The 20660-nt window shown below is 35.7% G+C and overlaps 1 protein-coding gene across 27 annotated transcripts in view; it reads right to left on the bottom strand.

Annotated features, from left to right (window-relative positions):
- DNM3 (dynamin 3) overlaps nt 1-20660 on the bottom strand; it is a 542852-nt gene that overhangs the window by 98335 nt on the left and 423857 nt on the right. For 21 of the 27 annotated variants that reach the window (XR_014816234.1, XR_014816231.1, XR_014816226.1 and 18 more), the window contains one exon: nt 14633-14744. Coding sequence is in view for 16 of the 27 variants with exons in the window: in XM_084977617.1 (XP_084833743.1) it covers nt 14633-14744 (112 nt within the window). In the remaining 11 variants the exon portion in view is untranslated. Of the gene's footprint in view, nt 1-62; nt 75-14632; nt 14745-20660 lie in introns of all 27 variants that reach the window. The other 6 variants (XM_021063644.2, XM_021063639.2, XM_021063635.2 and 3 more) reach the window with 1 other exon arrangement.

The raw sequence follows: 20660 nt of genomic DNA, 5'->3' as shown, positions 1-20660 counted from the left end.
ACATGCAGAAAGGGGGTAGGGGCTGGAAAGATAGAGGAGCTGCAGTAGGACAAAGAACTTACTTTGTTGTTCCCCTGTGCATGTAGCCGCAAGGAAAAAAAATGAAGAAGAAATATGTTAAACATAAATTTATTTTAAAATCACGAGGTTTTTCATGCTAGAGCAAAATCCAAACAAATAATTTAACCATTCACTGACATCCCATTCATACACATACATAATCAGAGCTCATGGACAAGTCAAAGAATCTGCTTATATTAAATGAAATCATACATTTATAACAGCACAAAATGATGACAGAGATTTTCCCCCTTTCTTTCTACTTGAAATACTGAAAGTACGGGAAACTGGCCAAAAAGCATTGGTTTGAATTGGTAATAAGTGAACTGTTAGCATGAAAGGCAAAGTATTTAGTATGTCGGCTTGCCCTTTCCTGACAGTCCCTCCTCCAACATGCCAAGCAGTGGAAAATTTCATCAGCCAATGCATTTTTAAACAAACATCGCATCCTTGGCTTCGAAGAAGATGGTTAAAAAAAAAAGAAAAGAAAGAAAGAAAAAGAGCAGAGGAAAGGAGTGGGTGGTTCAAGGGAGACAGGGGAAGCAGACCAAGTTAAGCGCTCCATCTGTACCATTCCTTTATTTTGCAAATTATGAGTTTTGTCTTGGGTTGGCATGGGAAGCAAAAACTGTATAGTGGGGAGGCAGTCAAAATAAACACTGGTCCACATTCAAGAAAATGGGTTTGGAAAGATTAGTCACAAAAATGTAGTCATTTCTAAAAGGGACACTCTGGATAGAGACACAGAGAGCAGACAGCGACAGGCGGCAGGCAAATGGCTCTCCTGTTTCAAACTGGAGCTGCAGGAGTATGATTTACATCAAACAATTTAACTCACATATGGCTTAAAAAAATAAAACGGTGATTCATTACTCCCAGGGCAGCCGAGTCCTCTCAAGGTCAGATCCTGTGGGGGAGACGTGATGGGATATGGGCAGGGAACAGATCTGAACTCCTCTCACAAGGGGCCCAGAAGGAATTTCTCTCTCTGCTGAGATGCAGAGTTGCAGAGAGCTGTGAGCAAAGTGTGTGCATCTGTGGAAGAGCCTGAGCACAGGGTGGAGTAAGAGGTTGGGCTGGAGATCTGGCATTTAGTTTTGAGAGACCATGTGTGGGGGGAAGCAATATATACAGAAGTCTTCTAAAGAACAGCTAGGCAATGATCACAGGAGAGTGTATTTTCTGGAAAACAACGTCAATTGATGACTCTGGGGAAATGTCTAATTCAAGTACCATCATGGCCATCATATTTAATAAAAACATAAATTTAAAGACACTGATAAAATAGTGTAGAGAAACTTTTTGACACAGTGATTTGCCATGATATAACCATTAACCATTGGTTTATGTGATACATAAATAATTGTACAAGGATGAATGAAGTTGGGGAAAAAAGGGTCTTTTGTAAAGAATATGCCAATAATTCAATAAGGCAATAAAGATCCCTATGGGGAATTTTATCAGGAATAAAGTTCTATATTAGAGAATAATGGGACCCCAGTTCTCCAAAGAAGTGCAGTATTGCTGAAAATACCTCAAACAGATGGGGTTTATTGCATTCCACAGCAGTGCAGCTTTTGATGTACCAAATAAGTTTCAGGAGTTCAACCAAGTATTTCTGCACATTAGGGAATGACTGGCTTCCCTGCTCCGTGGCAGATGGTTCTGTTTGTAGTGGCAACAGTGATGTCACAGAGCAGGGGGCCTTAATCCTTAAATACAAGAAGTGTACAAGCAGAGGATGTGGGGTGGCTTTGCCATTTTTTTGTTTCCTTCAATCATTTCCCAATTGTCTATTCTGAGAAAGGCAGAATAGTCATGACTGGCAAACACTAAATGCTTTATAATTCCTCCACTACTCTGTGTGGCAGCATTTATATTTAGATCCTTGAAATATCTCCATTGAAGAAAAACTAAAGTCTTTGGAACTGGTCATGTAGCTGCTCTAATTTCTGTGGGAAGTGCTGCTGAATAAGCTAAGAATGAAGCTATGCAGAGCAGGGCTAGCAAGAGCATCTTCAGCCTTGTGCATGAGACTGCTGGGTATATGCATGAGAGTGGTCATTACCATGTTAATAAATATTTATGGGAGTCTGGGGCCATTCCTCTTCACCATTGAGTGATACACAGACCTTATCCCCTAAGTGTCATTTGACACAGAGAAAAGTCCAGTTGTAGAATATAGCCAAAAAGACTTTCTGATGTCCCCAAAAGACTTTTATTATGGGAAGGTTCAACCTCCAAGGCAGTCCTAAATCATGAATTATGCCTGGAAGAGTCCTGAATTCAGAGGTGTAGTGAAGTTCCAGGGTGCTTCACTTTCTACTGTCATTTTTCATCTATTAAGAAATCATACTCTAGAGGGAGGACCAGCTATCTATGCAGCTAAAAAACCTTGTAAAAAGTTGAGGTTTGACTTAGCAAACATGCAAAACAATCTGCACCAAATTTAGCTTCAGTACATGCACGAATTTGGGAGCTGCTTCTTTCAGATAGCCAGCCAACCAACACCTGAGGATAGGCTTATGAATTTTCATTTCCCCTGACAGCCTCTACGGCTCCCTCCTGACTAGCTGATGGAGCCTTCCAAGCCAGCCTGTCCACAGAACAGCATAACCTCGAGACTTCTCTGAGCATTTTGTTGTCCTCATCCCACAGTTGGGGAAATTCTCACTGATAGTTTCCAAAGAAAAGGGAACTATTAACCTCAGAATTCCGGCTTCACGATTACATTAATGACAATAACAACAATGAAGGCTACATGACGTTGACTACATTCATTCAGTTGTAGGCACCGAGCTAGATGCAATGTGCAACAGTATTCATTTGGTCCTATAAAATCACTCAGAAAAAAGAGATTATTATTTGGAGTATAGAGAAGAATAAATGACTGGAGGGTAAAGTAAGTTGCCTGGGCCACATGGCTCATAAATGGAAGGATCAAGATTCCAATGCAAGTGGATTTGACTTAAAGTCTACCTCATTTTAAATGCACACAAAATGTTCAAAGAATTGGGAATTTCTTTGTAGTTATATATAAATTAAATCATAAGGCAATAAAACTGTGCCAGAGAAATCAATCATTTGTCACATCGTGTTCTTCAGATATTTAATTAAATTTATATTTATTTGTATTCACACTTGCAGGAAAAATTTATATACATGAGCAAGTAAAATAGTATTTTTTAAGTTTTTATTTTTTTATTATAGTTGATTTACAATGTTCTGTTAATTTCTGCTATAAAGTAACCCAGTTATATATACGTATACATTCTTTTTCTCACATCATCCTCCATCATGTTCCATCACAAGTGATTAAATAGAGTTCCCTGTGCTATACAGCAGGATCTCATTGCTTACCCACTCCAAATGCAATAGTTTGCATCTACTTATCCCAAACTCCCAGTCCATCCCCCTCCCTTCCCTTCCTCTTGGCAACCACAAGTCTGCTCTCCATGTCCATAAGTTTGCTTCTTTCTGTAGATAAGTTCCTTTGTGCCATATATTAGATTCCACATGTAAGTGATATCATGTATTATTTTTTTCTTACTTCACTTAGTATTAGAGTTTCTAGTTCCATCCATATTGCTGCAAATGGCATTATTTTGTTCTTTTTAATGGCTGAGTAGTATTCCATTGCATATATGTACCACATATTCTTAATCCATTCATCTGTCAATGGACATTAAGATTGTTTCCATGTTTTGGTTATTGTGGATAGCGCTGCAATGAACTTAGGGGGTACATGTGTCTTTTTCAAAGTCTGGATATATGCCTAGGAGTGGGATTGCTAGATCATAAGGTAGTTGATATTTCATTTTCTGATGTCCCTCCATACTGTTTTCCATAGTGGTGGTACCAATTTACATTCCCACTAACAGTAAAGGAGGTACATACCCCTTTCTTCACACCCTCTCCAGCATTTGTTATTTGTTGACTTGTTAATGATGGCCATTTTGACTGGTGTGAAGTGGTACCTCACTGTAGTTTTGATTTGCATTTCTCTAATAATATAGTGATGTTGAGCATTTTTTCATGTACCTGTTGCCCATTTGTATGTCTTTGGAGAAACGTCTACTTAGGTCTTTTGCCCATTTTTAAACTGGGTTGTTTGCTGTTGAGTTGTATGAGTTGTCTGTATATTTTGGAGGTTGAGCCCTTGTTGGTTGCATCATTTGAAACTATTTTCTCCCATACCATAGGTTGTCTTTTTTTTTTTTTTTTAATCATATCCTTTGCTGTATGAAAGCTTGTAAGTTTGACTAGGTGTCATTGGTTTATTTTTGTTTTTATTTCTATTGCTTTGGGAGACTGACCTAAAAAAAATTTGTAAGATTGGTGTCAGAGAATGTTTTGCCTAAATTCTCATATAAGAGTTTTCTGGTGTCTTGTCTTATGTTTAAGTCTTTAAGCCATTTTGAGTTTATTTTTGTTCATGGTGTGATGGTAAGTTCTACTTTCATTGATTTACATGCAGCTGCCCAGTTTTCCCAGCACCACTTGCTGAAGACACTGTTTGTTTTTTTCCCATTTTATATTATTGCCTCCTTTGTCAAAAATTAATTGACCATAGGTGTCTGGGTTTATTTCTGGGTTCTCTGTTCTGTTCCATTGGTCTGAATGTCTGTTTTCGTATCAGTACCACACTGTCTTGATTACTGTAGCTTGGTAATATTGTTTGAAGTCTGGGAGAGTTATGTCTCCTGGTTGTTTTTTTTCCCTTCAGGGTTGTTTTGGCAATTCTGGGTCTTTTATTGTTCCATAAAAATTTTTGGATTGTTTGTTGTAGTTCTGTGAAAAATATCATGGGTAATTTGATAGGGATTGATTGAATCTGTAGATTGCTTTGGGTAGTATGGCCATTTTAATGATACTAATTCTTCCAATCTAGGAGCATGGAATATCTTTTCATTTCTTTGACTCCTCTTTAAATTTACTTGATTAATGGTTTATAGTTCTTATAGTATATGTCTTTCACCTCCTTGGTCAGATTTATTCCTAGGTATTTAACTTTTTTGGGTGTGATTTTAAAAGGTATTGTATTTTTATAATCCTTTTCTAATATTTCATTGTTATAATACAGAAATGCAACCAATTCCTGAATGTTAATCTTGTATTCTGCTACTTTACCAAATTTTTTGATCAGTTCAAGTAATTTTTGTGTGGAGTCCTCAGGGCTTTCTACATATAGTATCCATGTCATATGCATACAGTAACAATTTTAACTCTTCCAATTTTAATACCTTTTATTTCTTCTGTTTGTCTGATTGCTGTGAATAGGACTTCCAATACTAGGCTGAATAAAAGTGAGAGTGGGCATTCTTATCTTGTTCAAGATTTTAGTGGGAAGGGTTTCACTATTCTCCATTGAGTATTATATTAGCTATGGGTTTGTGATAAATGGCTCTTCTAATGTTAAGATACATTCACTCTATATCCACTTTCATAAAAGTTTTTCTCATGAATGGATGTTGGATTTCGTCAAATGCTTTTTCTGCATCTATTGAGGTGATCATATGGTTTTTGAATTTTCTTTTGTTAATGTGGCATATGATGTTGATTTATTTGCATATGTCAAACCATCTTTGTGAACTTGGGCATAATCTCACTTGGTCATGGTGTATGATCTTTTTTACATGCTATTGGATTTGGTTGGGTAAAATTTTGTTGAGAATATTCGTGTCTATATTCATCAAAGATATTGGCCTATAATTTTCTTTTTTGGTAGTATCTTTGTCTGGTTTTGGTATTAGGGTGATGGTGGTTTCACAGAATGTCTTTGGGAGTAATCCTTCTTCTTCAGCCTTTTGGAAAAGTTTAAGAAGGATGGGTATGAGTTCTTCTTTCTATGTTTGGTAGAATTCACTTGTGAAGGCATCTGGTCCTGTACTTTTTTTTTGTAGGAAGTGTTTTTTATGACATATTCAATTTCATTTCTAGTGATTAGTCTGTTCAGTTGATATATTTCTTCTTGATTCAGTTTTGGTGGGCTGAATGTCTCTAGAAAGTTGTCCATATCTTCTAACTTGTCAAATTTGTTGTCATATAACTTCATAGTATTCTCTTATGGTTTTTGTATTTCTGCAGTATCTGTTGAGATTTCTCCATTTTCATTTCTTATTTTGTTTGAGTTCTTTGTCTCCTCTTCTTGGTGAGTCTGGCCAGAGATTTGTCAATTTTATTTACCTTTTCAAAGAACAAGCTCTTGGTTTTATTGGTTTTTTTCTATTTTTTTTTGAATCTCTATTTTATGGATTTCCTTTCTGATTTTTATGATTTCCTTTCTTCTGCTGAGTTTAGGTTTTGCTTGTTATTCTTTTACTAATTCTTCTAGGTAGTGGGTTAAGTTGTCAATTTGAGATTTTTCTTCTTTTCTGAAGAAGGTCTGTATTGCTATGAACTTCCCTCTAAGCATTGCTTTTGCAGCATCTTATAGATTTTGAATGGTTGTGTTTTCATTATCATTTGTCTCCAGGTATTTTTAAAATTTCCTTTTGATTTCCTCATTGACCCACTGGTTTTTCAGAAGCACGTTGTTTAGTATCCATGCAGTCAGTCTTTTCTCATTTCTTTTCCTAGAGCTGATTTCTAGTTTCTTACCATTGTGGTCAGAGAAGATACTTGAAATTATTTCTATACTCTTAAATTTGTTGAGGTTAGTTTTGTGCCCCAGTATGTGGTCAATCCTTGAGAATGTTCCATGTGCACTTGAAACTAATGTATATTCTGATCTTTTTGGATGTAATGTCCTAAAAATATCAAGTAAGCCTGAATTTTCCATTGCATCATTTAGGATCTCTGTTGCCTTACTGATTTTCTGTCTAGAGGATCTGTCCCTTGATGTGAGTGGGTGAGTCTCCTACCATTATTGTATTCCTATCAATTTCTCCTTTTATGTCTGTATTTGTTGTATGTATTTGGGTACTCCTATATTAGGGGCATACATATTAATGAGTGTAATATCCTCTTTTTGAATGGATCCTTTTGTCATTAAATAGGGTCCTTCTTTGTCTTTCTTTATGGCCTTCATTTTATTTATTTATTTATTTACTTATTTATTTTGTCTTTTCTAGGGCCACACCCCTGGCATATAGAGGTTCCCAGATAGGGGTTTAATTAGAGCTGTATCCGCTGGCCTATGCCACAGCCACAGCAACACAGGATCTGAGCCGTGTCTGCAACCTACACCACAGTTCATGGCAACATTGGATCCTTAGCCCACTGAACAAGGCCAGGGATCAAACCCACAACCTGACAGTTCCTAGTCAGATTCATTAACCACTGAGCCACGACCGGAACTCCATGGCCTTCATTTTACAGTCTATTTTGTTTGATATACATATTACAACTCCTGCCTTCCTGTCATTTTCCATTTGCATGAAATATCTTTTTCCATCCCTCACTTTCAATCTGTATGTATCCTTTGTTCTAAGGTAAGTCTCTTGTAGGCAACATATTGTAGGCTTTTGTTTTTTTATCCGGTCTTCCACCCTATGCTTTTTGATTGGAGCATTCAGTCCATTGACAGTTAAGATAATTATTGATAAGTATGTATTTATTGCCATTTTAAACCTTGTTTTGCAGTTGATTCTATGCTTCTGCCTTGTTACTTTTTTTTTCTTTTCTTTTTGGTTGGATGATTTCCCTTTATTTTACGCTTGTGTCCTCTTCTTTTTAGTTTTTTTGGTTTGGATTTGTGGTTGCCCTGTTTGTCAAATATATCTGCTTGGTTTAGTCTGATAGTCATATAGGCTCAAACACAATCTAGAAAAAAAGAGTCTAGATTTTCTCACTTTCCTTTCCCACATTTTATGATTTTGATGTCTTTTTTAACATCTTCATGTTGATCCTTTTGCTGTTCCTTGTGTTTATTGTCACTTCTATAATAGCTTGTTTTTGTTTTGTTTTGTTTTGTTTTGTTTTCCTTTTAGTTCTGTATACTGGCTAATTTAAGTGATTACTTTCCAATTGTGATTTCTTTTATACTATTTCTTATTTCTTTTTTTATTTAAAGAAGTCCTTTCAGTATTTCTTTTAGAATGGATTTAGTATTGCTGTATTCGTCCAGTTTTTGTTTGTTGGAGAACTCCTTTATTTCTCCTTCTATTTTAAATTATATTCTTGTTGGGCAGAGTATTCTAGGCTGCATATTTTTCCCTTTCAGAACTTTGAACATATCTTGCCACTTCCTTCTGGCCTTAACGCTTCTGTAGAGAAATCAGCTGATAGCCTTATGGGGCAGGTTCCCTTATTATTATTTGTTTTGCTCTTGCTGCCTTTGGAATCCTCCCTTGATTTTTAACTTTTGCCATTGTTATTATAATATGTCTTGGTATGGGCCTGTTTGGGTTCAACTTGTTTGGGGCCCTTTCTGCTTCCTTTATCTTGATATCTGTTTCCTTTAGATTTGGAAAGTTTTCAGCCATAATTTCTTTAAATATATTTTCAATCCCCTTTTCTTTTTCTTTTCCTTCTGGAAATCCCTATTATGTGTAGATTGGTTCACTTTATATTATCCCACAGATCTCTTATATTACTCTTACATTTTTTCATTTGGCTTTCTGTCTGCTGTACTGATTGGTTGATTTCCACTGTTCTATCTTCCAAGTCATTAATTTATTCCTCTGCATAATTCATTCTGCTTTTCAGTGACTTTAACTCAGTTTGCATCTCTGAAAATGAATTTTCTAATTTTTCTTGCCTCCTCCTTATATTTTCTAGTTCCTTTCTAAAGTAATCTTCATTACTGTTCATATCTGCTCCAAATTCCTTAATATTTGCTTTCATTCCCTCAGTATTTTCACTAACTCCTTTTTTGAATTCGCTGTTAGACTGCAGAGATTTGTTTCATTGTTTGCTCCTTCAGAGGAATACTCCTGTTCTTTTAACTGGCAATGGTTCCTGAGCTTCTTCATTTTGCTTGTATTTTTCTTGTTCTGTGAGTTTAGGGAATCCAACTACTGTAGCCTTGGAAGGCTATTTATATTCAAGAGTGCCCCTGGGCATTTCATGATGACTTAATATTTATTTTTGGTGTGAGTGTTTGGATGTTTTCTGTATCTTCCTCAGTGTATACAGGCTGTTATCCCCTTGATAGGGTGCTGAACATTCTTCCAGGGAGATGGGGGCAATGGGCAGGGCTGTGGCCTGTGCATGGTTGCTGGGCTCTTGACAGTAGCAAGGGCCCAAAGGAAGTTGGCACAGCATGCTCCTCACTGCAGGGCCCTGGGAAGTGGCAGTGAGGCCCAAGCAGGTTTAGGTGATGCTTGGAGCATCTGGCAGTGGCAGCAGCAGGGTGTGTGCATTCCCAGGGGAGTGACACCAAGAATGGGTGGTGCTTGGTTGCAGTGCCCTCCTCTCTGCTGACCTCTGAGATGACTGAGGCTGCAAGTGGTGCCTGTTCATGGACCCCTAGTGATGGCAGACCACACCCACCTCTGGAGTCAAAGATAACTTTGGTAGTTTGCCTCCACTGCCTGTAGACAATGCAAGAAGAGCCCTGTCATGCTTAGCCCATGCAAGAGGTGTCCTGCTGCCTGTAGGCCCCTACCTCTGACAGCCCATGTGTGCACAGAGAAAGATATTCCTATGGTGGTCCACCCCTACTTTTCTTGCCCTCCCCACCGATAGGCCCTTGCTTCTCCTGTGGGCCCAGACTTCCTCCCTGCTTCCCTCAGCTGTGGTGCACTGCTCCCTAGCTCCCTCATGCTGCCTCCATGACACCAATTCTAATCCTCTCCCCAGAACAGACCTCAGGAGCCTGAGTCTCAGCACCCAGCCCTCACCCAAGCATCTCAGGCTGTGGTGTCAGGGGCAGGGGTACTGATGGTCTTTGTGGCTCTCTCTCTGCTTTGCCCTCCTCAGTCCAGCTGTTGTGCTTTTCTCTGTGGCTTTGAGGTCCCTCTGTATCCACTGATCTCCCCATCAGTCAGGTGGCTTCCCAGGGTGTGGGTTCCTTTCCTCTTTCACGGCTCCCTCTCAAGAGTGCTAGTCCCATCCTGATTTCTTTCTCTCTCTTTTTTCCCCCTTTTGTCCTAACCAGTTATATGGAGGGTTTCTTGCCCTTTTTGGAGGTTTAGGGTCCTTTTCCAGCATTTAGTAGATGTTCTGTGAGAATCCTTTAGGTAGACGGGTTTTTTTTTTTTTTTTTGATGTGTTTGTGGGAGAGGTTGAGCATCATGTCTTACTCCTCTGCCATCTTGATCCCACCCCATATTTTAAAGTTTTTAAATTGTAGCCTGTAGCTATTGATATGCATACATGCACTTTTTGCTGCTCCTTAAGCTCGAGGGAGAAATGGTGCAGAAGACAAAGCGAATAAAGTTTTGGATAGATAGGTTAATCATAAATTTAGCAGAGGAACTCAGTTTTAGGGGGACTTGGTTTCAGTCTCCACTCCTGTTTCAACTTTCCCCACATCTTTGAAGGAATGTCTCATCCGTAAAAAACAAAACCAAAAAAGAGTAATTCCATTAGAAACATCTTTACTTTGAAACTGTGTAAAATCCTATACACTTATTTAACAATTTTATATTGACTATGATTTCAATGTAATCGCCAAAGTAAAGTGAAATAAAAAAAAAATTCTGCTAAATCCAAGTTCAGATTTAAACATATTTTTAAAGTATTCTGCTGGCCAGAAACCTCAGGTGATGAATACTTAGGTAGAATGCGAAGGTAGAATGCTAAAGTTGTGGCTCAGAGATATTATGTCTAAGTTCACGGAATAAGTCAGTAGCACAATGGAAAACTGAATTCAGGGCTCCTCACTTCCACTTTAGGGCCATCTATTATAGTGCTCAGATAAGACATCTACATTTAGCTTTAGATGAAGAGAATTTAAGGGGCTGAAGGTAATTGGAAAATGCACATGGTGAAACAGAAGGCAATTAGAAAATCCACACAGGAATATAGCTGGGCTGTTGTACTTTATATAGATTTCCACTGTAGTTTCTTTTTTAAATCACACTGCACAATAGTTATCTATTTGAATCTCTGTCTTCCACTAGACTTGGAGCTCCTTATAGAGTAAGAAGTGCCTCCCTTTTTATCTTTAAATCTTTAGGGTCCACCAAAACAATGATGGATGAAAGGAAGAAAGGAAGTGGGAGAAGATGGTGAAAGGGGAGGGAAGAAAGAAAAAAATTGGTATAAAACTCTGAGAAATGACCTAAGAGATAGAAGGAATGTGATAGCAGGATATTATGATATGCGCGACATTAAAAACATTTCTCATGAGGATATGACAGAAAAAGATATGAAGAAAAGCATGTTATAAAAATTATGCAAACAGTTGAAAAAAAATTGTCCAAAAGATCAATTCATTAAAATTTGGGTGTGGTTACTTATCTAAAGGAAGCCAAACTTATACAACTTAGAAAAATGATCTATGTACAATATTTTTCTAGTCAGAATAGAGATTTTCTCATGTAGAAAGTAGTTTTTGAGTCTAGACTCATATCAATTTGGACACATAAATGTTTCATTGTTGGGGTGGGTTTTGATTGATTTGCTGTTGACTCAATGGTTTATTGATACAAAAACAAAAAACACTAGAAGTCCTAAAAATTTACTTAGAGACATCTGTTATTAGGTTATTCTGACTTCTTCATCAAATATTTCTAAATTAGGAATAACTGTACCTAAAAGTATCACTTTCCCCAAACCTAAGAGTGTTCGTGAAATGCAATGTTTGGATAAGCATTCTACTTAGATTTCCTTCAGTAGTTAGCTGCCATTTAAAGTCAAGCAATCGTGTAATATAACCTGTAGAAATACATGGTGCATAAGAAATGCAAATATTGTTTATGATGAAAACTGAGAAAAGCAATGTTCATGGCACATTGCCAAGCTTAATTTCCTGTCATGTCTTTGGCATGTAGTAAAAAGCTCCTTTGTCTCATTTTCTAAGCAACTGTACTAAATGTGTGTTAATAAACAAAACTTTGAAAATAATCAAAACATTTTATGTAGGGCAACTCAAGATTTACTTAAAATTGAGCATTCTAATAAAAAATAGTAAATATTTCATTGATCATTTTCTTTTTATGTTTATGGAAACATGAAAATTCAGATTTATGAAAACATTTCACAGAGGGATGGGTAATTTTGCTTTTCCAAGACAGGTTTTCCCTCACAAGAGATGCAGTACATAATTTTTTAAAAAAGCAAACTTGTCTAGTGCACTTAAAATAAGTTTAGTTGACAAAAATCATGACTTAAAACACTTTCATAAACATTACAGTTCCTTGGAAGGAAGACACACACACACACACACATACACACACAAATACACACACAGGCAGATATTTTTTATAACCAAGTATATCTGGAAGATAGAAAATAGCATAAAGTATTTACAATCTCAATGGGCTGTATTATAATGTCCACAGTGCTTTAACTCTCCTCTACTTCCTTAAGTAAGTACTCTGTGATAAAAATATAATACTTATTATCATCATTATAAATAAAAATAGAGTACTCACTTGTGTTTATCCAGTTAAGTTTTTTCCCTGCATTATCTCATTTAACTCTGTCAACCATACTTCAGGAGATTCTCATTATCTCCATTTAGACATGGGACTCTTGAAAGAAAAAACCTTCTCCCAAATCTGACAGCTTGTAATATGAGCATCAGGAATTTCCATTTAGGTAGCTGCATGCTAAAGTGTGTGCTTCAACCCACATGTTGTACTGCTTCTCATAACACCTGGCCATAATGGTCTTTTAAAAATGTCTTATCATGTCACTAACTGGCTTGAAACCCTCCAAGAGCTTCCTATCTCACCCCAAATAAAGCTGAAATGCTCACCACTCTCTTCAAGAGCTATGTCATCAACTTCTTTTGTTTGCCCTCATTGTGTCCAGACACACTGATTTCTTCTTGCTCTTCTAAGACATTGAGCTGGCTTTGCACTTGCTAGTCCTCTGCCATAGCACTCTTCATCAGCCTTTCATATCATTTACTCCCCCACATCCTTCAGGAACCTACTCAAATGTCAGCTCTTCAAAGGGGCCTTCCCTGATCAACTTTACTTAAAATAAAGCTCACTTTCCCCTCACTTTCACTGTCCCTTCAATTGATTTTTTATAGTATTAATTATACTACACAATTATATAGTTATTGGTTCACTTGTTTAACATCTGTTTCTTGGGGAAAGGACTTCACTCTTCACCTCAGTGTCACTGGTGCCTAGAAAGATGCCTGGCAAAAAGTATGTGCTCGATGAACTTTTGCAAAATGAATGAATTAAAAATTAAGTATATGTACATTTTTAATATATACATGTTTATGAAATTAAACACACTACCATCACTGGATAAGAAAGAGTAATAAGTAATGATTAGAATTAACAAAGAAAATAGAAGTGGTACAGAAGATAACTCTGTTCCTGGTTATCACCTGGAAGGGGTCTGGTTTTACCTCATTTGGAGGGCAGAGGGTGTGTCATAGGGGGTTCATTGTTTTAGTTGTAACCAGTCAACTGTAGGTTGAGATGGGATTAAGGGTTTACGTGAGAGCTAAAATAACAGCAATGAAGAGAAGCTTTTGGCACAAATCTTCTGTCCTTTGCCCCTGGAACTTTGTTAAATTGCAGTGTAACCTCAGGGAGAGGGTCAGGTCCAAAATTCCCTTGAGTTGCTTCAATTGTGCCCATATCTCAGACTTTCCCATGAGAAGATTCCATCTCTATTTGGGGCCTAGAAATAACCCACCTTGTGCATGATCACTGATCCAGAGCTAACAGAAGGACCACAAGGGTCAAGCTGGACTAAATCCTCAAAGCTAAGTCTCAGTTCTTAACTTCTGAGGAGAACCTGGATAGTACAACTGCTCAGGAGGAGGAAGCAAGCAGTGAGAGCCACTCATCACAGCCTCTTTAATGGTGTGTGTACAAATGTTGAGTGGGAATTCTGACGTTTAAATCCAGACTAGTCTGTGTAATATTACATTTTCCAAAGAACACAAATAGAAGGTCTGTTTATTAACTCGAATGAAGAGACGTGTTTCCAAGATACTTGAAGTATATTAATAAAGATAAGTGGGAGTAGCAATATAGTATTTTTTTGTTCTTTTATACTCACAATGACATTACCCAGAGTTTAATTTTGGATGCTGGTTCTACAGACATAATGAAAGGAGGTAGCTTTTTATAAAAAAAAAAAAGTACACTTTAAAGAATATGAAATAGTGTTATGATTGACATATATGCTATGACTATATGAAGAATGTTAATTGCTTATATGAATACTATAACAACTGTAGAATAGAGTACGAAGGAAAATAAAATTTTACATTAAAACAAAGAAACTCTCTCTTGCTTTGAGACTACGTATGTTATGTTTTATGGCAAAGTTGAGAATATACTGATAAACTTCTTAAAACAGAAATCTAGTGGATAAAAAGAAACACAAGCAAAGTGTTGGTTAAAACTATGATGAATTAATTAAGTCAAATGATAATGAGTTTCTCCAGCATATAGTATGCAGAATTATGTTTTCTTAATAATTTCAATTATTAATAAATTTTAAAATAAGAGATAATTAAAAAAAATAGACATATCCAACTTACTAAAGACTTATCAGGATAAACCCCAGCTCTTAGTAGGGATGCCTTCCAGCTGTCTACATCCTCCTGTGAATCACATGCCAGCTCAAGGAAGCGATAGTCTTTGTATACATTCCTGGAGTCAAAAAAAAATTCATACTTTCAGTTTTGAACCAAATTCAAAATGAATATTCCTGCAAACAATGATAATAAAAATGACAGTCCAAATGGAAAGTTATCTGACAGTCAACTGGAGAAAGACAAAACACATTTATTATATTTAAAATAATTAGAAAATTCCAACATGAATGTATTATACAATTAAAAAAATTAAAGAATTTAGAATTATTTACACTGCTAAGAAATAAGAAGGGAAGGAAATACGAATGCTTTAAACATGATACACTGAGTGCCAACAGATGGGGAATTGTTCTGAGGGGAATGGATTTGTTATTGTCTAATTAATTTTTGAAACTAATTTACATGTCTAAGTGGCTCATAAGGCTTTAAAATATACAGCAATAATCTTAAAAAATTAAAATACTATGCCAGATTCAAATTAGAAATGGTCACCAATATTATGAAAAGAGCTTTTGGACCACATCAGAACTCTAAGGCAAGGACCAACATGTGTAGTGCTTCAGGAGAGCTGACCCTCAATGATCACAGGACCCTGAGTGTGTCTATCCTTTGGCCCTAAGGAAGCATGGAGGGAGTGAGTTTTCTCTAACCTAACGCAGAAGAAAGTCTCTCTCTAGGTGCCTCAAACTGCTAATTCTGGCCATGATGACTAAGATGTCTGTCCCTTCCCATGGGACCAGTGCATTTAAAGTACCCAGCCATTGAATCTGTGCCACAAGGAACAAAGGAAAACGAAAGGACATCTAAAGAGGTCTAATAGGTAGAGACAGAAAGAAGGCAATCAGAGTAGTCCATCAACAAAAGAGAACTGTTGGGGTAGTGGAAGAATAATAAGTATATGAAAAAGAAAAAAAGGGTATTAAAAAGATGTCTGGAATTAAGTTAAAATATTGAATACATAAGTTTAAGGAAAAGATGATCAATGATGAGATAAGAATTAGATTTTAAGTTCCAGTAGGAGGATTAGAAAAATATAAATTAAGAGAAATATGGAGGAAAGACTCAGAACATCCAGCCTGTAAATAATAGAAGTTCTTGAAAAAGAAAGGAAGATGGGAAGAGAAAAATAATTAAAAAAAAAGAAACTTGTTTTTATTGAAAAAAAATATATATATATTTTTGGTCTTTTTAGGGCCATACCCATGGCATATGGAAGTTCCTAAGCTAGAGGTCAAATGGGATCTGTAGCTGCCAGCCTACACCACAGCCACACCAACTCGGAATCTGAGCCATGTCTGCAAAATACACCACAGCTCATGGCAATGCCAGGTCCTTAACCCACTGAGCAAGGCCAGGGATCAAACCTGTATCCTCATGGCTACTAGTCGGGTTCAGTACCACTGGGCCACGATGGGCATTCCCAGGAAACTATTTTAAAAAGACACATCCTGATTTTTAGAAAGATCCAAATCTGTACATTGAGAGTGCTGTTTCAGGAAGAATTGGTGAGAAAAGATCTCACATAGACATAAGCTAATATAATTCCTGAGCTCTGAGATAAAGAAAACATTTCAAAGTCTTCTGTAAAGAAACAGCAAGTTGCTTACAAAGGAAAAAGAATTAGACTGGCACTAGACTGAACATTCAAAAGGCAGACAGTAATGAAATAATATTCATGGACTCTTAGATCTACAGACTCAGTGTCCTACCTCCAGTCAGGATATCACCACATAGTCAGTGTGAGGAAGATCCTAATGCAGTATTAGGATTGTAACAACACTGAGTGAACCTGCAGAGAGTGTTCAAGGTGAAGAAAAACTAAGAGAAGTGAAAACAGTGGTGAGCAACAAAACTTGGCATATCCATACAGCCAAATTAAAATAATGATAGACCACCTAAGAGTTGCAACATAAGAACTAAATAAGACTCTTAAAGTATAAGAGATACACTGCAACAGAAATTCAAACAGTCCAAAACTTGGGGGAGCGTGGAAAGAAATAAAGATGCTCCCAAGGTCTCCTCTGATAAATGAAGGATCAAGAGTGGTGAAGCAAAGAGATCCTAGAGGTCTCATATTGTTGAGAGAAGTGGGCAAGAAAAAAGGTAGGAGAAGAAAGTGTCTTGGGAGAGAAATGTTTGATAATTTGCCTCATGGAAAAATAGGGCTATGTACTGATGAATGTAATTATTAATGAAATTAAAAGTACAGATTATAAAGAAAAATAATAAAAATTAACAGCCTTGATAAAATCAACAAAAAATTAAGATGAAATAACAAAATGAGAAATTTTAATAAGGCAATGGGAATAACATTAAATATATTAATTGCTAAATTAATAAAAATGAACTGAATTCTCTCAGCTGAACAGTTAATTTAGGTTTAAAAAAATAAGGCCTAGTCATATGTTATTTGCAAAATTAAAGGAGTAAGAAAAGAGATATCAGACAACCACAAAACAAAGAAATAAAAATGTATGAATGGCAATATTAATATAGGTGAGATAGAATTTAAAAGTACTGAACAGAATAAACAATTTCAAAGCACTAAATAGAACAAAAAGAAATATTACATAATGATATTAATTTACAAAGACTGGAAAAATACTCATAAACCTGTTTGCACCAAATAACATAGTAGATACGTAAATAAAGCAAATGTTATTAAAATAAACTTGAAATAACTATTGCATAAAATATAAATATGAAAAAAATTTAATACGGCTTTTTTCAAATTAGATATAGTAAACAAAGATAAGTAAACACATAAAAGAAATGAACAGTACTATTTGATGACATAAATTTAATAGATTACTTTATTGCTTAAATAGAAGATAAAGATTTTTCATCATCCACAAACCATTTACAAAAATCTGTCATACACTTGGATCTACATACATATACAATATTAGCTTTAAGAAATATTTAAAAAGAGAAACTGTATAAATCACATTCTTTGGTCTTAAAAAAGAAAATAATAATTTCTTAAAAAGTCTAAAAAAAATGCTTCAACACATTTCTAGATAATCCTTGTATTATACAAGAAACCAAAATAAAATTGTAAATTATTTATAAAGTAATAAAAAAAATGTAAGCATATCGCATCCAACCAATGGAACACAGCAAACACTGTAGGAAATTTATGGCTTTGAATATGTTCATCATTTAGAGAAAAAAGAAAAAAAGTTAATATTCATCTATAGAAACTATAAAATTATGATGAAAAAATAAGCCAAGCAAGGAAATTATCATATATTAAAGCCAACGTTAATGAAACAGGAATGTTAACATAAAGCATAAAGACATTCATAAGTATTTTCCTTTTTTCTAATAGATAATACATTTAAAATCCTAATTAGGGGAGAAAACAAAAGTATACAAGATCACAAACACAAAGGGACAGAATACATACCTCCAAATATATAGGAAATTGAGAAAATTAAATCAAATATTTTATACATTTTTTTTTTTTTTTTTTTTGTCTTTTTGCCTTTTCTAGGGCCGCTTCCTGCAGCATATGGAGTTCCCAGGCTTGGAGTCTAATCGGAGTTGTAGCTGCCGGCCTACGCCATAGCCACAGCAACGCGGGATCGGAGCCGCGACTGCAACCTACACCACAGCTCAGGGCAACGCGGGATCCTTAACCCACTGAGCGAGGCCAGGGATCGAATCCGCAGCCTCATGGTTCCTAGTGGGATTCGTTAACCAATGCGCCATGACGTGAACTCCCAAATATTTTATACACTCTTATGTCAAAACTAAGAACTTAGGCGTAATTAATAAAATCCTAAAAATTATAAATAATCAAAAATAACTCAAGAATTGGAAAATCCAAGTGGCTTTTCTAAAACATTACTGGAATTAATAAAATGCTTGTTTAAAAGGATAACATTGACTGCAAGACAAATATACAAAAATCAATTCATTTTCTCCGTACACCAAATAACATAGCAATGGGAAAATGCTCCATTCACATTAGGAGAAAGTCTATACAATACAGAATTTTTGTTGTTGTTGTTTTTCTGTATTTTTAGGGCTGCACCCACAGCATATGGAGGTTCCCAAGCTAGGGGTCAAATTGGAGCTGTAGCCACTGGCCTACCTCACAGCCACAGCAATACCAGATCTGAGCCATGTCTGCAAAATACACCACAGCTCACAGCAATGCCATATCCTTAACCCAGAGCCAGGCCAGGGATCGAACCTGCGTCCTCGTGGATGCTGGTCAGGTTGGGTGTTTCTACTGAGCCATGACTGGAATTCCAGGAATAATTTTTTAAATTAAGAAAATTATAAAATCTTATGGAATAGCATGAAATAAGATCTTCATATATCGGAAGGCATACTTGGATGTGTTGATTTGATTATAGTATACTCCTAGATCCTAGTAACTAAGTGCTAGTAGGTATTCAATAAATATTGAATAATGAACATCATCACACCCATAAAAACAGTAACTATTACCTATAAAATACCTTCGCAAATTTTGTAATTTAAAAGTAATTCTCCATCAAAACTTTAATATTTTTGCTAGGGAGGTGAGCACTTTTATAAATTTATGAAAATAATGTTCTTCTGATTTCATTACATACTTTTTGTATATTATTATAGTAATTTCTCATTTTTTAACTCGCTTCTGCCTGACTTATCTTTGTTTTACTCTTTTGCTTACATTCTTTTTTTTCCACTTTTCAAAAAGAAATAAAATGTTATAAATGCTAACATATGGTAGGGTTTTATTTTTTCATCCCAATTTGAAAATCACATCCTACAATTAAGAAAGTTTTAATCATGTTCATTTCTTGCTATAGCTGTTAAGTTTCATCATTTTGACTTATGCCCCCCTTTTTAAAATGCTCTTTACTGTTTGCTTTTTGTATATTGATAAATGAAATTGCCTGTCTGGTTTCCATTTTTTTCTCTTTACTGTTTCGTTTTTGTATATCGATAAATGAAATTGCCCTTCTGGTTTCTATTTTTTTAAGTGGTTTTCATTTCTTTAGGTAAATGACTACATTAAAGTTTCTCAAATCATTCTTGAATTCATTTCCATAAACAAAACTTTTGTATACAAAATTTAGGAATAAAATAATAATTCCTGGCTTATTGAGAGATCTGGAAGGTTTAATTTTCCACAGTATCTCATCACATTTGCTAATATGTTTAGAAATATTGACCTAAGATATCATTTCTGAATTACTGTTTTCACATTTCTCTAAGAGTCTCCTTTTCTTTTTTCTTGTGTATTCAATGTTGTTACGCTTAAGCAATTATTTAGATAGAACTCCATATATTTAACTTTAATAAATATTTACCGTCAGACATTTTCCACCTGAACTTTCCTATTTGTAAATTCTTGGATTCATTTTTTGAGTTGGTCTCAAAGTAGAGTTGGCTATAAGAATTTCTGGTCGATGTGGTATCTACATTTCTCACATTGATTCAGTCAGTAAACAAAGAAATTTTTATTGTTTTATGGTTTTGTCACATTTTTCTTACTCAGGGTAAAGCATTTTTCACTCACAGGATTTCAATCCAGTTCACTCCATTAGTCTTGCAAATAGTTTATTGACATTTTCACTTTCCAGCTTTTTTTTTTTTTTTGAGACTTTCTATCTCTGCTCTGTATGATTTTTTTGGATATAACAATGGACAGAGAAAGACAAAAGAAAAACTTCTAATTTTTCACCATTTTATAAGAGAAATCACCCAATTTAATCTTCATAGCAACCCTGCAAAGTTGGACATACAGCTGTTTTACAGTTGAAGAAACTGAGACAGAGAGAATAGGTGGCTTGCCCAAAATTGCACGGGTAATATATGGTCCAACCTGAGCCTACCATAGTCCTTGGCATGTAGCTTCCATAAAACAAATATTAGTTGAATGTATTGAACAAATGAATCAGTGAATAAATGAACTACAGAATGAACTTGGACTGTGCTTAGTTTTAAAATCAACTTTTTCATTTTTGAC

This window comes from Sus scrofa, chromosome 9 (assembly GCF_054392235.1).
Source record: "Sus scrofa isolate SSC_HxYL_T2T_F1_AM1 chromosome 9, Sscrofa_HxYL_maternal_Yorkshire_Landrace_v2.0, whole genome shotgun sequence".
Taxonomy (NCBI): domain Eukaryota; kingdom Metazoa; phylum Chordata; class Mammalia; order Artiodactyla; family Suidae; genus Sus; species Sus scrofa.
Note: the sequence above shows the minus strand (reverse complement) of the source record. Positions and strands in the feature narration are given on the sequence as shown.